We start from the raw sequence: 12,562 nt of genomic DNA, 5'->3' as shown, positions 1-12,562 counted from the left end.
TAATTTTGGGTTACAGAAGATGCCCTCTGCTGGTTTTGGTCTTTCAAGCTAAGCAATAAGAGACTCTCAAATTCATGTGCACTGCGGTAGAAAATACAAGTAGGTCAGCTCTTTTGTTGTGTGTGTGCAGATAACAGGACATATTCTAGTCTGAAAAAGAGAGATCAAAAGCTTTTGTGCCTCTTGTAATGAGTAGTTTGTCCTTGTTTGCTTCTTTTTTTAAGGTCAATAATTTTCTTTTGTTGTGACCACTTCCTGTCATGTAGCTACCTCAAAACATGCTGGAGGTTTACTTTTTAATTTTTGAGCCATCATGTGCGTTTGTTTTCAACTGCTGTGTGCATTTTTACAATAACCTATAACAAGCCAGACTCTTAACCATCAGAGTAAAAAATAAGTAAAACTTGATGAATACTTAAAATACAGTGTGATTTTAATAGAGATGAAGACATTATAGCTTTATACTTAAAGTTGTTGCAAAGACGCCCCTCAAGACTGCAATAATTGTAATAATTACTACATCATGTTTAGAAATTAAGTTATAAGATTTGAAAAAGAAAACTACATACGCGTTTGACAATGGAAGAGAAAAGAAAACAAAGATACTGACTACTTGGACTTTAATAGGCAGCAAAAGAAAAATACAATGAAGATATGAAAATGCTACAAACCAGCTCAGGATTTCCCTTCCATCTTTTGAAAAGTGTGAAAATATTAATGTGCAAAAATGAAGCAGTAGTGAATTATTCTGCTTTCTGATATAGTACTGGCACCTTATTGAATTCATGTTGAGTTAGACATCAGTAACTTTCAGAAAATACACACAGAGTAAACGAAAAAGAAATACAAAATTAAATAAAAAAAAATCACATTTGTATAAACAATTTTATTTACATAGGGAAACATTTGTCAGCAACTCTGTTCAATGCTTGCACAGTCCTGTGCTGTTGAGGCAGTTGAACAGTTAAAGTGACTCAAAGTGATTCTGACTTCACATCAAACACCAAACCATTCCTGTATATCAGCATGGCCAGCTCTGTCTCCACCTGTTCCAGGCCCTTCAAGTCTGCTTTCCTCAAAGTGTCATCTCCTGAGGCAACACTCGATCTCTCATCGTCAGATTCTCCCGAGCAGCACCCGTCTTTCTCCACCTGCCGCCCTGCCTCATCATCCCATTCGCCCTTCAGGACTGTGGCTTCTGAAACGGGTTTCTGATCTGGAATGAGCCTGTGTAGGGTGACCTCGTGCACTTCCTCTTTCCTCTCCCACATCTCCTGTTATTGGGTCACATCGGTAGAGAACAGAGTCAGTGTTCTGGGGGACAGGAACAACTACAAAGTTTAAGTTACGATCATTGGTATCAAAGATGAAAGTAATACCAGTAAATTATACTCAGTAATTTTCATACAGAACTTTTTATCTTTTTTTTTTTTTTTTTTTGGTTCTTGATGTTTTGAACAAGTTTTAAATGCCAATCCTGGGATGCAATACACATTTCTCTTATATAACAATTTGATAGCTCTTGTTTTAGCTATTTATTGTACTTTTGTGTAAGGAAATGTGAATATAATTAGTAGCTGGGCTGTAAGAACCTTTGACTGTATGACTGTATGGCTGGTTTTGGACTGAAAATTCACATTTTATTAAAACAATTTGAATTTTGCATATATCCTTTTATTAATGCTTTCTTTTCTAAATGCTTTATACAGTTTTATGATGTAACACAATTAATAACATTGTTATATGGATAAATTGAAGTGTGCTATTTTTCCTTGTTTATGATAAGCCAAAAATCTATTTGCTTACCACTTGCTCTGATGTATTTACGTCAAATTTAATTTGTTTGATCCTTAAATAAAAACATGCTTCTGCTTTGTGGGGAAATAAAATGTTAGTAGTTCTTTCACATCATCTATATGCTTGATAGGGACTTTCCTTCTTGAAACCAATGTTCCCAAATTAGTGCATTTTTAAAATACACTAAAGGTATATTTAAAAATACCTCAAGAGACTAGATGCAGAAATGGTGAAATCTGAGCCAAACAAAGTTTTATATTATATGAAAATATTGTTTAAGAAGAAATCAGTGGAGACACAGCTTCTTACCTCGCTCTCTGGTGGACGAAGACTGAAGTCTGGCATCACGGGTTTCGGCACAGGAGGGAACACCTTGCTTTTGATTCTAAAACATTACAAGAACAGAAAATGTTTACACAACAGCAACTTGTGAAACCTTGTTTTCAGAAAGCCAGCTGTGAAATAGGACACACATGATTAGAATCCAGCGTAAACAAAAAAAGTACTCATGAATCCTATCGTACGATCACATTTTATGTGAGCTACATGGAAAATACAGCTAGATTACAAAAAGACATTGAATTGGAGAGTGGAAAATTAAATAAACAATATGACAGCATATGACAAAGGAATGTAAATAATCAGAAACTTTAAATAGAGGGTAGCAATATATGACAACCTTTAAAAAAATAAAAACTTAGACTTGTTACATTATTTTAACATGACATAGGGGGTCTCACAAAACTTAGCTTAGCTGAACTTTTTAACATTTTGTCACTAAACTGCGTATTTGTGAAGAACTTTGACATTGACATTTGATATTATTATATTTGCAAAAGAAACTCTCACAAACCTCTTCAGGACAACGGTGCAAAATATTGAGAAGAGGAAAAACCCAAGCAACAATCCAAAGCTTATCCACACTAAGGACAAGGAGAAAATAGTAGATTAAAAAGCAGAAGGATAAGACATTTACAACTTAAAAATTCACTGTTGTGATTTTAAAGTATGCAGATCTATGCAAAAGCCTATTTTTCGACAGTTGAATTTGCAGGCTTGATACCATTGAAAGGCTTCTCTCGCAGTGTGGTAAAACTCTCCATGGCTACCGGCCCTTCTCCTGTTTGTGTCACTCCTGCCAGGGTGACGTTGTATTTGGTCGCCGGTGTTAAATTTTTCAGATGGTGTTTTGTTGCTGATGCGGATATGTTGATGCACTCTGTTCAAATGAGACAAAACACAAGCAAATATATTTTCTTTCTCATTACAAATTAAGAGAAACCATTAGATAAAAGACAGTCTTTCAAACCTGGAGGCTTGCTCTGTGAATTTATTTTTACAGTACATAATTTGTAGTGTGTGAGGAAGCCACGGAGGTGCTCATATGAAATTTGTTTCCAGGTTAGATCAGCAGAGTCGTGTGTGTCAGAAACAGTCATGAAGTTCTGTGGCTCTTTGCTTGGCACTGAAACAACAAAAACAACAACAATAACTTGTATATCTATTATTTGTCCTGTCGCATTTGATATTGTGTCCAGGGATAAAACTACGAAGTGGTATTCACTGTAATAGTAACAAAATATGGAAATATGTAATTTGTTCCATAGCATTTCCACTAACTATGCAAAAACAGAGACATACATGGAGACAATTCTTGCAAAAATGTGCAAAAAAAAAAAAAATCCACTGTAAGAGTTTAAATATGCACAGATATTTTCATGCAAAAAATCATAACTAAGGTTTTACAGACATACAAAACCCGAATTGAAAATTCTCAAAATGATTATTAAACATTTAAGCCAGTGAGAAAAGGGACACCCCATTTTCAGCATAACTGATAAACTATCAGGCTGTTTCTGCCTCTTGTGCTGCACATGCTTAAATGTTATCTGTTAATGATTCCCATTGAAGAACTTGATGGATAGATTACTGAAGAAATACAGAATCAGAACTAAGTGAGAGCCAGATTGTACTGATCAAGACTGACCCACTTGATTATAATTTGGTTGTGAAATAGTTTTTGTTAGTAGTGGTACTTGATTACATTTAATATAGTTAATTGCAGAGTCTGTAATTAATTAATCACAATTTAATTGAAAACCATATGTTCTAATTTTAGATATTATGTTCTTTTTTGAGACAAAATATGACAAAAAAAATTTCTGTTAAGTTTGTTCGATCTGTCTTAATTCAATTTCCAAATCTGTCTTCACCTCGATCAATGGAAAGAGATTGTGATGTTAAATGATTAGAACTGATAAACAATTGAATAAATTACACAAGAGAGTTGAATTTTTCAGGATCATTTATTCTACTTTAGCATAAATACTTAACTACCAAGAAAGAAACAACTAAGTGAAGCGTAACGGCATGGATGACAAATGGGAGCATGAGCTGGTAAAGAAGTGATCAATGTTTGAGGAGTATAACAGCACATATGAACAGTAATGTTGACAATGCAGTGTTCCACCTACATAATATTGAGGTTTATAGTGCTGAGTGCACACACTTACCACCCTCTTTCTTATAGTATAGGCACATTTTCCTTGTTTGTGGTTTGCCACCCTCAGATTTGTGTTCAAAGTAAAGGTAGCGTGTGTAGTCCTTCATGTCTGTAACGGAAACAGAACAGGTGCTTCAGCTGTCTGGGAAGCCACATTTGATCATTTTCAACATGGAAGAGCAAAACTGCAAAAATTACATAGGTAGATGTGATATAAAACATAGTGCAGAAACCATTATATCCAACTTACTGTGTTTGATTTCCTTTGTTTTGCTTGTTTTGTTCTTTGACGTTAAACACCAAACTCTTTCTGGTATCAAATCTGCATCTTGGAGCTCGTAAAACTCAAGGCACACGTCGTTCTTTAATTTCTTATCCAGCATTGTTTCGTCACAAGCTACGAGCGAGGAAAGGTATGAAAACATTTGTGGTTGACATGAGGAAATAAACATGTTCATGCACACAGTCTGTAGGACCTACTTTTTAAATCTGGGGCAGAAGCAGCTGGCACATGCACAACTGCTGGAGGAGACAACCCTGCCGCGTTTCTGGCAATAACAGTGATGTTGGCGGCTGAGTATGACACATAAACAGTGTATCTGTTCAGCTTGGTATTGTGACTCTTCTTCTTGCCCGTCCTCCCTACAGTGTTACAGGGACACCCTAGGGAGGATTGTGTGACGTCTACGATATAAGTCACCCCTGTCACGGCTGCTGCCTGGGGCATCCGCTGATGAGACGAACAGAGATTGAATTATTTACAGAAACAAATGGAAACTCCCCACCTCCCACTGCACAGTAGTGCAGCATAAAAACACAAAGGAGAGCTAGTGACTTAGAAAATCTGTTGATGGTTTTGGGAAATTCTCTAAAAAGTTGCATGTAATGTGCAGAAGGTATCTGAAAGTACTTGAATCAGACAGGTTTCTTAAAAAAAAAAAAAAATTGTTAGGCATGATAAAAAATAAGCCACAAGCTGAAAGAGTAAGACAGAGCAAGGCTTCCAGACTGGTGAAGAATATGGACTGTGAATGACTTGCGTTTCACCCGTTAACTGTTTGCCACAATATTTTGCCGCTCTATGAGTCAGAGTGGAAACACAGAGTAAACAAATCTCAGTTTGTGCTGAAGTGAAAGGCTGGGATCTACAGTTTAATAGCCTGGAGTTATTTAGAATTTCTTCATATTTGACTTTCAAGGAGCTGGAAGGACTTGCAGACCTCAAAGTTAGTATTTTAATCCCCGAATCATTTGGTTTCTAAAAGACCTTATAAGTTTAAAGCATTTATGCTACTCGCCTGAAGTAACACAGACCCAGTTTGTTACAAATTTGTTAAACCCATGACCCAAAGACACAATATGACTGATAAATATAACTTTAAAAGTAATATTAATATGTGTGATGCAAAAATTTGAACACAAAATTGTGTCCAGTTCTGCCAAAATGTATACTATTTCAGTAACATGTAAGTATTACCAGATAAAGCATGCACAGGAGAACATGCAAACTCTAAGCAGAAAGACCGGGGCTGGGAATCGAACCCAGAACCTTCTTGCAGCAAGGCAACAGCCCTACCAACTGCACTACTGTGCAGCCATTATGTAACAAAATATCCAGTAAATTAAACTTACTTACCTCCCAAGTCAGGTTGACTTGTCGAGTGCCATTTAAGAGTGTTGTTGTGCTCCGAACTAAAGGAGGTTGTTCAAATTCTGTTGGAAAAATAATAATAATAAAAATATTTTTTACACATTTTTGTTTTAATCAGACCAAATAAGAAATTGTACTTTTAAAGCACTCTGTCTTTTTTTATTTACTGTCACAAATACAGACACAGTCTTTACATTGTTTACAAAGATAATATAACCATTGAAATTTTGAGGTTAGATTAATGGTTATAGCTCATTTTATATCTACAGAAAAGTTCTGTCTTTGTGGGTACAGTTGCATGCACTTGTGCAGTTTCAATGAGTAAGCATGATTTTTGTGTGTACCTTGTAGGATTTAAAAGCTTATATGTCTGCTTATAGTTTTCAGCTGTACTAAAAGAAAGCAGGGAATTACATTGGTTTACCTGCAGGAACCGTCACAACTGGTGACCAGTCGCTCCACAGCGGGTTTGCAGCCTGGATGGACCTCTGTCTGATTTGAACCTGGTAAGCTGTATTCTTCAGAAGATTCACAACAAGGAGTATTTCTGTTTCAATAAAAATAAATTAACTGTTATCTGAAATCTTTTTGTTTACCCATCCATTTTCTATATCTGCTCCTCTGTGCATCCGATCTGCATAAATACACCGCTTGGTGCCTATCTCCACTAAGCGATTAAACGAGATGCGGGTTACACCATGGACAAGTTCCCAGTGCAGTCCAGGGTAACACACAGTTTCCATTCACTCCCCAACTGTTCCTCACTGCCTATGATTACATTTTTGGTTCCTATATCGCTCTCCACTCCTTTCTCGTCATATTTATAGCTGTTGTGCCACAAACCAAGTTTTGTACGTTGTTCCGTTTTTCTTTGTTAAACTGTTCAGGACGAACTGTCAGATTTCCTGTGCCTTGGTCCAAGCTCAACACCACTAAGCATGACACCATGAAGAAAGAGACCAGAATGCAAACCTGAGACCTCAAGCTGCAAGGCAACGGTTCTAACATACATTATAGTTTCCTCATTATAGTTACATGCAAAATTCAGATATCTGAATTTTGCATGCAAGGTATTAGTCCATATGCAATAGGAGTGCACATCTCAGATGAAAGATAATAACACACCAAAGATATAATGGATGACTGATTAATCATACGTCTTTCTTATTGTACAAACATGAAACCCCTGGGGAAAAACAGGAATCATTTTTTTCAGAGCTGCACATTACATGGTGATTTTTGTCTTATGTTTGCTCTACTTGAACTTAATAAAGTATGCAGATTTTTTTTGTGAAGGTGTCCAGAGAAATGAATCATGCAACTTTAGCCAACCTTAAATGAGAACACACAACCCAGCTGAACAGCAACTAGGTTTCTAAATGAAGAGCTTACCACACCCTAGTACCTTCAGTCACACACATAAAGAGCAATACTGAACTTCAAAAGAAAAAAACCCCACAAACCATGCAAACAAAGCATGAAACCTAGACGTGGAAAGAAAAACCATGCCCTGAATAGGGTCAGAACATCAACATCAACTAAAATATCAACCAATCACCAAGATCTCAACATTGTAATTACTAATGATGTGCATTAGTTTCTACAAATTATAACAATTTTGATTATTAAATAATACCAAATTGATATTTCAAGAGTTTTAATAAAATATGTTGCTATGTGAAGCTGTGAATTAAATAGGATTGCAGCTGTAAAGGATGGTGTAATTTACAGTGGTTTTAATATTGGTGCTTATTTCAAGCAATCAGATTTGGGTTTGACTGTGTAATTGATGTTGAACTGATTTTGAGACTGTGAAGGAGGGGAAGATATTGAACAAATTATCATCCATCATGGACAACCTGGACCAACCCTGGCTCCACCACACAGCAGGTGAGATACAGAACGTCTTTCCTTCCACATGCAATCATCTTAAACAAAGACTCAGTCTGATTATTACCGGTGACTTGTTATTGGTATTGTTCCACATGCACAAAATTTTGCATGGGAATTTTAAAGGAACATGTTTCTGTTGAGCTTATTGTCTGTTTCCTTTATGTGATGCTGCCGCTACTGCCAAATATCACTATACTTTAACTTACTTACAGGCTTTCTCCAGGATTGTGAATTTGCACATTTTGTTTGTGTGGATTTGTATTTCTAAAGATGTCTATATTGTTTTATGACAGGTGTTTACGTATGTTTGCTAGTTTTCCGCCTTTAGGCATTTGGCCTAAAGGTATCTACCTTCTCCATCTATCTGATTTGAACCTGGTAAGCTGCATTCTTGTAAAAACAAGGAGTTTTTCTGTTTCAATAAAAAATAAATTAACTATTATTTGTAATCTTTTTATTTACCCATCCATTTCTAAACAAAATGGATGGACTACATTCAGCTACATTAAAGCTGCAGTAGGTAACTTTTATCAAAAATATATTTTTTAAAATATTTGTAAAAAGTATCGCTATGTCATGACAGCATAGTATGAGACGGATAATCAATGAAAACATGGAGCTCCTCTTCTGCCTCCCTGTGGTCCTACACCACTCTGCAGAATTACACCACTTGGTCAGAAGCAACCAATGAGAGCCAGGAGGAGGGCCTTAGCGCTGTCAATCATGTTCAGAGTTTGAACCTTCTTGCTGAAAGGCTACAGAGCTACCATCTACTATGCCCAGGCAATTTTACATTTTAATATCAAACATGCAGTGTTTTCAGAGCAGGAAAAGGAAACAAGAATATAGGCAGAAATCCAGAGATTCACATATAATTTGAAAGAGTTAACTGAAGGAATATTTGTGCACTCACGAATAGGAGCTTTATTGGTAGTATTCATTAGTCTCTGTAAGAAAATGTCAACATAAATTAGCATTAATCAATAGGTAGCTTAAAAGAAATGGAAAAACATAAGAACTTGTAAAAGAAAGAGCAATGAACCTTACTTTTTCCCATGATTCTGTGTGATCTTTCCTGAACCAGACCTCAGCTAAAGATGGATATTTAGACTCCCAACTCAAGCTGAGATCGTTTCTCAACCAGGACACATTTATATTTTGTGGTGGTTCATATTTAACTGCAGAGAAAAACAACTGTTAAACATTTTGTGAAAACATATGGTTGAGTGTTGTTTGGTGCATCCAGTACCTGTATGTTCCAATGTTCCAGACCATATAGGTGAGGTGCAGATAGATTTTCCAGCACGAGCCTTCACCCACATGTCAACTCTTGAAGCAACTATCAGTCTTTCATCACCGAGCTCTATGTGGTTCTCCTTAATGTCTCCAATTTTGTCATTATAGGCAATTTCAGAACTGTCACTAGCAAGAAAAATGGAGATGTAAAAATGATCAAATTCAATACATGTTTGTAAAATGAGTAAATACAACTTGCCATACTAAAACCACAATTTGATCTATATACACACTTTTTATTCGCATGAACTTTATGTTTTTACTGTAATTCTCATCAACATCATATGTAGGAAACAGTTATATGTGTTAAACTTGTGCAGTTCTTGTTCATTTAAACTACACTTAGTGTGAGAAACATAGCACTAGTTCTTTCATGGTTCTCAAACCACAGTGGACTTCTGCCTGTTAATGATTCACTATTTGTTGATTTTTCTGTCTACAATAGTCCATATTATTTGTGGAAAGCCTACCCAATCACAACTTTTTGTGTGTACCTACAATGTTCTATTCTTTGTCTCTTTTTGATTAGTTTTGCCTGTTTCCGGTCTATGTTTAATCCTCTTCAGCTCCTCTTGTGCTGTCATTCTCTTGCCTTCATTCTCTCTGTCTGCCTCGAATCTTAGCAGAAGTCTTTTACTAATAAGTCACCTGGCCCTTGTCAGTAATAAAACTCCCTAGTGATGTAGCTTCTCTCTTTCCTTAAATCTTTTCTTCTGTTTTCTTGCCCTGGCTTCCTGTGAAGTCCTCTGCTTCTCTTTGGTCTACCTGTCCGCATTGAGGACACCAGTGCAACCAGCAGTGTTGTGCATCGGTATCCGACGCATTGCACTCTCCACATGAGGTGGGTCTAGCTGATCTTTTACACCTTCTCCAAGAGATCGGGCTGTGGCCTGCACTTCTCCTCTTCCTCTTCGCTGTCATTTCCAAGATTCACAACTAGTGTCATGTATCAAAACCATAACACCCATCAGACCATCAGACGCCCCGCCTGCAGCGGCCCCTACAGAGCTCAAGGCAGCAGCAGAAGTTACTCAGCTCTCTCCTGCAGCAGCAGAAGCTGAAATTGCTGCTGCTATCCTCCTCTCTGACAGCCTAGCTCTTTCTGGGCTCCTCCAAGGATGTCTCTGGCTTTAGTGCCAGCCTCCTGAGCACCTGAATGGGCTCCAGACACACCAACTGTTCCAGCCTACAGAGCTCCTCCATGGGTCCCTGTCTTACAATGCTCCTTGGGCCTCCAGTATTGTCTACCCAAATGTTCCTCCGCCTTCGTTGCCAGCCATCATCTGGGTTCTTCCACCTTCAGGATCGGTCTTCAGAATCCTCAGTCACCGTCGTCGAATTCTGGATTCTACTACTCCACTGTTGCTGGCCTCAAAGCTCCTGCGATGCTAGCTTTCAGTCTCCAAGCATTTGCAAAATCTCCCTCCTGTGTTGCTCAGCTTCTGCTGATGGCCTCCTGACTTGCTGCCCAGACATCCTCTTGAGCACCTTCGTCACAGGCCTCTGCTCTCCTGACCTCCTATCATAATGGTCTCAAACTTCCAAGCTTCTGCACCACAGTCTTCCAGAACTCCAGCGCTCAATGCAATTTTTTTTTAACCAAGTTGAATAATGAACTGAACTTGATTGCACTGTTTGATAGCTAGGATTGATTGGAAATTGTAAGGTGCCAAAATGTATTTTTTTTATACACAGGTACTGCTGATGATCTTATCATCAAGAGTCGTTGTCAGACCCACCTTAATCCTACGGAAACAGCAAGAGTACACTTATTTTTTTATGACTGTTTGTATTCTTCTTCTTATCCATTCAGTACTGTCGCTTTTATCATGTGGCATTTCATGACCCTATAGTTCACTCTACAGATAACTACTGGCTAAGATTAACCTCAGAGCTGCAACATAAAATAATAAACCGTTTTTTTTTTTTCAGTATAAAACATCACACAAGGGACAAATCATTTGCACCAATTTAGCAATCATTTAGTATGTTTTGATAAATAAAGCATTCAGTCTATTCATGGTAAACCCTCCTGATGACATTTAAATCTGCAGTATTACAGCTTCGCTTTCCTACTAGAGGAAATGGTGACCTGTCTCCTGCCTGCTTAGTCCCTAGAGAGAACTGAAAGGAGTTTATCTACATGCTGCTCAACTTTTCTTTTAGGAGTTCTGTTTGCAAAATCTGCCTCTTCAAACACTGAGCAGTACTCACTTAAAGTACAAGTCAAATGTCACTTCTGTTTCATTGGTGTTGAAATCCCATTCACAGATGTAAACATTCTTGTCTTCATCTTGTCGGAAGCACAGAGGACTGGAGGGAGCTTCACATGCTGACCCTTAGGAGAAAGCAGTGTTACACATCTATTTAGGTCAAGAAATTATATATTTGAGCAAACAGAAAAATGATCAGTTTGATTAAATGGAATGTTTTTGTTTTTGTTTTTTCCTTTGCAGCTGTTAAGCCAAATTATTCAATAAATGGATTTCCTTACACTCCCCCTTGGGGGTTTGTTGTAGATTTTTCTGCAATTGTGTTTCTTTTCCCTTTTCTTTTTTAGGCACATCCACTTGAACACTTTTGTGGCATAACATTCACCATAAAATATATATATATATATATATGTATATTTTCCTCTTCCAAGGAGAGTTTGAAGTGAATTTGAACAGAAATCTGAAAGTAACTTTAAACTAGCATCTGAATAACAGGTTAGGTATCGGTTTGAATTTGATCAGTAGGTCTTCGCTGAGGCAGCCCAGACAGCGCTGAGCGGATGTCACCTGCTAGTGCAAACCACATAATGCTGATAAGCTAACCAATGTTCTGCGGCTGATCTATACTTTTAGTAGATTTGTCACTTTCATTTGAAAGATTATTATCCAGAAATCATTTTGCTGTCAATAAAAGTTTAACAATGGCTCCTTAGAGACAATAAAATGACGAGTTTACCTGTGCTGATTGTTGCAAGGAGCAGAAATATCACGTATCCATTTAGTGAACTCAAGTGCTGAAAAGTTTCCATGAGGTAAAGTAGAAAGATGATCATAACTGAGAGTAGGAGAGCCCATGAAGCCAACCTGTGTTCGAGTAACTGGTTTGTGTTTCCCAGAAACGTCACATTTTCACATCTCAACTTATATGAGTTAGAGCAAAACCACAACCAGTCAGGGGTGGGGGGAGCTTGTGTTCGTCACCCTTGCAGACATCCATTGCAGTGTCTCTTTGAAGTCTTTTCTTGATTTTTTTTTTCTATGCTCATTTCCCTACAATTATTCTTCTGTTTACGCTTACCATCAATAGTGGCGCAATAATTGGGGAAACTACAGTAGAGGATTATAGACACCTACATGTAGCGCGATGTGTCACAACAGAGAGCTGCTTGCACACCTAATTAAGTTATTAAAGGGAGGGGAAAAGTACCA

General features: G+C 37.4%; 1 protein-coding gene across 1 annotated transcript; it reads right to left on the bottom strand.

The window, feature by feature from the left end:
* Nucleotides 1–410: 410 nt before the first annotated feature.
* Nucleotides 411–12,259, bottom strand: il12rb1 (interleukin 12 receptor subunit beta 1). Its single transcript, XM_014980505.2, has 15 exons — nucleotides 12,090–12,259; nucleotides 11,355–11,478; nucleotides 9,094–9,266; nucleotides 8,892–9,022; nucleotides 8,758–8,791; nucleotides 6,376–6,498; nucleotides 5,937–6,013; nucleotides 4,781–5,030; nucleotides 4,551–4,697; nucleotides 4,311–4,409; nucleotides 3,107–3,262; nucleotides 2,861–3,016; nucleotides 2,651–2,720; nucleotides 2,107–2,182; nucleotides 411–1,274 (listed from the first exon to the last, which is right to left on the bottom strand). Exons 1-15 carry the CDS (start codon nucleotides 12,184–12,186, stop codon nucleotides 975–977), a joined length of 2,013 nt encoding a protein of 670 aa, XP_014835991.2. The 5' UTR covers nucleotides 12,187–12,259; the 3' UTR covers nucleotides 411–974.
* Nucleotides 12,260–12,562: the final 303 nt, after the last annotated feature.

This window comes from Poecilia mexicana, unplaced genomic scaffold, assembly GCF_051168715.1.
Source record: "Poecilia mexicana isolate PSO_F unplaced genomic scaffold, ASM5116871v1 scaffold_4, whole genome shotgun sequence".
NCBI classification, from domain to species: Eukaryota; Metazoa; Chordata; class Actinopteri; order Cyprinodontiformes; family Poeciliidae; genus Poecilia; species Poecilia mexicana.
This window is presented reverse-complemented; position numbering and strand designations above follow the sequence as displayed.

Bases quoted from the DNA above. Each gene is read 5' to 3' on its own strand.
- il12rb1 (XM_014980505.2), bottom strand. From the start codon at position 12,186: ATGATCATCTTTCTACTTTACCTCATGGAAACTTTTCAGCACTTGAGT. The intron at 5,031-5,936 runs GTAAGTAAGTTT...TCGTCTCATCAG, and splicing joins AAGTCAACCTGACTTGGGAG to CGGATGCCCCAGGCAGCAGC. The intron at 2,183-2,650 runs GTTTGTGAGAGT...GTAATGTTTTAG, and splicing joins TGCACCGTTGTCCTGAAGAG to AATCAAAAGCAAGGTGTTCC.